At 33.8% G+C, this 4,648-nt stretch overlaps 1 protein-coding gene across 1 annotated transcript in view; it reads left to right on the plus strand.

The window, feature by feature from the left end:
* Positions 1–4,648, plus strand: part of LOC122355354 (dedicator of cytokinesis protein 1-like) — a 61,773-nt gene that overhangs the window by 51,504 nt on the left and 5,621 nt on the right. Inside the window, exons 41-45 of the mRNA XM_043253523.1 lie at positions 428–532; positions 1,052–1,193; positions 2,154–2,235; positions 2,312–2,396; positions 4,331–4,417. Coding sequence (XP_043109458.1) covers positions 428–532; positions 1,052–1,193; positions 2,154–2,235; positions 2,312–2,396; positions 4,331–4,417 — 501 coding nt within the window. The remainder of the gene's footprint in view (positions 1–427; positions 533–1,051; positions 1,194–2,153; positions 2,236–2,311; positions 2,397–4,330; positions 4,418–4,648) is intronic.

Here is a 4,648-nt window from a genome sequence, read left to right on the forward strand (position 1 = left end):
CAAGTGAAGAACCAGGGGTTAAGTGCTTTGATCAAAGGCACTATGGGGGCAGATAACGGTAATTGAAGTTGACTGAAGCTTTTGTGTTAGCAGGATTACGTGCAATAGGGGTCAAACAAGTTATGCGTTTGTCAATTAATGAGCTGAAATGGATGAATATTGGCGATAATGGTGGATGTTTAGGTGTTCCTCACTTGAAGCTATCAAATGACTTCATAAGAACTTCGACGAAGTTCACAGGCATTATGAACTTATTCACCTACGTTGCACGAACGAGCATGGCGAACACGCATGAACCTCTGATTTGTTTGAAATGACACGAGGACGGGCACATGATGACACGTTGTCAGCCATTCCTTTTATGCTTGACTTTTAAATGCCTCAACTGCAAATTCAAGTGTAAAACCAGCAGTTGTTTTGTACACAGAAACAGCAGGCGCAGTATTATCAAAACATCATGCACGCAATGAGACCTCAGCCGGAATATTTCGCAGTGGGATACTACGGACAAGGTTTTCCATCCTTCCTCAGGGTGAGTGAATTTTGCGTTCTTTAACGGCTTTGATGAAACCGGAATGAGGGATATGATTTTTCAGACCATAACTTGGAGTGCTGTTCCTCCATTTCGTCTAATTTTCTGTTGTTTACGCTGTGTAAAATCTGTAAACTATGGATTAAATGGTGACACAAACAAGCTGGCAGGGTCGGCTCGATGTTTGGCATTTCAGCATCGAGCATTGCCAATGGAAAACAGATATTTTGATTACAGCTCTCCCCAAAGAGCTCTCTGAGTAATTGGGTTTTAACAAGAAAATAATACTTTTGTTTTCACAGTCAGGGGTTCGGAAACCCTGGTGCGACACTTTTACAGATACAAGAGCCCCTTAGACGTCTGATAACATGAAAGGCTCTCTGCAGTTATTAATGGTTTTGCATGCATAGCAAGCCGTGGATATCACTTGATTAAAAAAAAAAAAGCAGCCAGCATGTAAAAGATCATGTGGTCATTCATACGCTCTTCATTGATTTTTACTGTGTCTGTTTCTAACAGAACAAAATGTTCATTTACCGTGGTAAAGAGTATGAGTGGCTGGAGGACTTTAGCTTGAAGCTGTTGTCTCAGTTTCCCAACGCTGTGAAGATGACCAGCACATCGCCCCCTGGTGACAACATCTGTAACTCATCCGGTCAACGTATCCTTGACTCCTAAAATGCTGACATTGTGGATCAAATTGATTCAAATATTTAGATTTTTGTTGCTGAAATTTTTACATTATCCAAACATCATAGACTGTAATTATACGGCACTGCTGAATACAGTATACAAAAAGTAACTAAATGTAAATAAAAAGCATATAAAACCAGTATCAGTATTAAAAGTAGGTAAATTTATGTGTATGTTTGCATATCCGCATACATATTTTCAATTCTAAAACATCCAGACTGAGAAGTTAAGGTTCTAAATTATAATAAACATTTTACAAAAATGTTTAAAGGTATTTAAAAACAAAATATAATAAATACTAATAATAATGTAAAGCTATTTTTAATAAACATTACTACAAAAATACTAAATGTTTTCAACATATATAATCTTTCTTGAGCAGCAATTCCGCGTATTAAAATGATTTCTGAAGGATCTTGTGACATTAAAGACTGGAGCAATGAGGCTGAAAGCATTGCATCATAGAAATAAATTACAATTTGGACTAATATTTTATAACATTACTGTTTAACTACATTTTAATGGAATAAATGCAGTGAACGTAAGAGGAGCCTTCTTTCAAAAACATTAGAAAATCCAGTCTTTTAAATGGTCACTGTGTATTTACGGTGGATAGCATGTATAGATTAGTATAACTTTTATTTGACAGCATTTAAATACGTGTGGCATCTCTAAAGTGTCTGAATGTTGGCCTTTATTTAAAACAAACAAAAAACAAAAATATTTCACTAAAAGCAGTGACATTTTAATTTTTTTTGTTGATACTTTTTTATAATCACTATACATTACAAATTTCTTTCTCTGCAGATTGCATTTAGGTCCAAAATAATACACTGACGTTTTGCATCCAGCATTCATTTAAATGATTGTTTGACCCACTGACCCCAAATGTGCGAACAGTTTTCTGCCCTTAACCAATATTTCTCAGATATCCAGTGTTTTACGGTGAAGCCCGTCTTAAACTTACCTTCACCGTTCAAGGACAAAGAACTTCCTGAACAAATCCTCAAGTATAATTCTACACACACTTGTCACTATTCAAATCTCCTATTAAGAATGCTCTTATAGATCCTTTTTTTTTCTCAGTTATTACAGAACAAACGAGGTGGAAAAGTTCCAGTATTCAAGACCGTTCAGGAAAGGAGAAAAAGATCCCGACAATGAGTTTGCTGTGAGTTATTATTTCTATTGTTGGTGCCATCGCATACAGGCGTGCGAACGTTGAACGAATATTGAAGTGCAGCAGTTAACCGATAAGCAAGATCAGGATAATTAGGGTGTGCGTGAAAAATTTCAGATCAAACTCGGCTGGTGTGTTTCGTATAATATTGTTGACATTGTATACGTATTTTAGCATGTCTCAGTTGGAACTGTTAAGCGTGATGGTTTGCATCAAGATTTGTTGTTGACCTCCAAAGAAAAATAAATGCAGGAATCCCAGTCTTAACCATATTAGTTTAAAAAAGTAATTAGTCATTATTAGAGAGAGTCATACCATTTGTAAGAACTCATTACATCATTATAAAAGTAACCGATTACCAGGAAAAATAAGAATTGTGTTACTTAAAAAAAACCGTGGATGCTCCCATTGATAAGTTAACAAAATGGGCACTAAATAGAATAAATTATTATTATAAAAAAAATTGTACATTAATCTACACTTTATCTACTGACACAGACAAATGTTATGATATGATATTATGATAATTTAACATTATATGATGAAAGAACCTTAGTAATTAGAATATCCATATTCTAATATTTAGAATATTAGAATATGGATATTTGTCATGTGTATATAATATTTGTCATGTTGACTGTGGTGGTGCTTTAGACATTGTCATTTATTGTTTCTGTAAACAACTGATGAGATAAAACTAATAAGAATTCTACTACTAATAACAAAATAAAACGCACTAAGGATTAATGAGCTGCTGGGTTCATGAATATTAATCACGTACCCCCGTGTTCGCTCGAATTGTTTTTCTGAAATTAGAACAGGGATGATAATAGATGGGCGCCAGCAAATGAGATTTGTCTTTTGCGCATTAGCTTCGCCCACTATCAGAGAAACCGGGCGTTCTTAAAAGCCCAAGAATTCCAAAGAACAATACAACAAAGAATATCGTTTACATATCGCGTGTCAATTCTGCATGTTATGAAAGACTCTCCGGACCTGTATCTTTGCGTGTGAGACAGTTTATGGTACGCCAAACACATCTACACCGTGCATCCATTCAGATGAACTGAAAAATGCAATTCTAATAAAATGAGAAATTATAGCAACAACTCATTTTATTGTCAGTAATAGTAATGGTGTTGTAATAAAGAATAATTAGTTTAATTACTCGTTACTAAAAAAACTTAACACCGTTAGTAATGCTGTTTATTTATAACACATCACAGTGTTGTGCATATTTGTCTTTTCTGTATTTGTTAATGTGCACAAAATGCAATTCTTATAGGAAAGCTCCAGTAAGCATAAATAAATAAAACAAATGGTAACACTTTATTTTACAGTTAGTAGTTGCTTAGCATTAGCACGCATGTTACTAGAATATTAGCCATTTATTAGTGCAAATTAAGCACATATTAATGCCTTACACTAACAACTACCTTACTGACTATTAATAAGCAGCAAATCAAGAAATTATTGAGGTAAATGTTAATAGTAAATAACGTTACCAATCTAATAAATACATAAAACCCATTCTATTTATAGTTTCTGCTAGTATTAAGATATATGAAATGTATGAGATATATAAAACATTCTTAATTATGCAGAAATATCAACCATTATCACCATATTCCCTGATATCCCACCCCATTGTGCCTTTAATCAAACACTAGAAATGTCAACTATTAATATACCTTTATTCATGTTCTTACAGAGGTTTCTAAGTATTTAAGGGGTATATCATTTGTAATGTTCCAATTGACCACTGGTTATAATGAATTCAGTAACTAATAACACTTTTAAAAGCCAATGGATGTTCCATAAGATTGAAGAATTGCCCTGTATAATTATTAATACATTTACATGATTAACCTTTAGATCTTGGATACCTTCTGTGTAAATGTGACTCTCTGCCTTTGACCTTACAGACCATGTGGATCGAAAGGACCACCTATATTACAGCATACCGCTTCCCAGGAATCCTCAAGTGGTTTGAAGTGAAGTCCATGTCTGTGGTGAGTTACTAAAAATGAACTCTAAAACTTATATGTCTTATATGCCAAATATGAACAAAATGCTCATTTTAAAGACAAAATTAATGTTGATTAATGTTGTTGAGAATCCAAAAGAACAATAAAAAATACAAAGTAATTACATTCTTATATTTCTAATGTTATGTAACTTATTCACTTGATTGTATTTTAAGCATTATTACTCCAGTTTGCAGTGTAACACTATCCTTCAGA

Source organism: Puntigrus tetrazona, chromosome 12 (genome assembly GCF_018831695.1).
Source record: "Puntigrus tetrazona isolate hp1 chromosome 12, ASM1883169v1, whole genome shotgun sequence".
Taxonomy (NCBI): domain Eukaryota; kingdom Metazoa; phylum Chordata; class Actinopteri; order Cypriniformes; family Cyprinidae; genus Puntigrus; species Puntigrus tetrazona.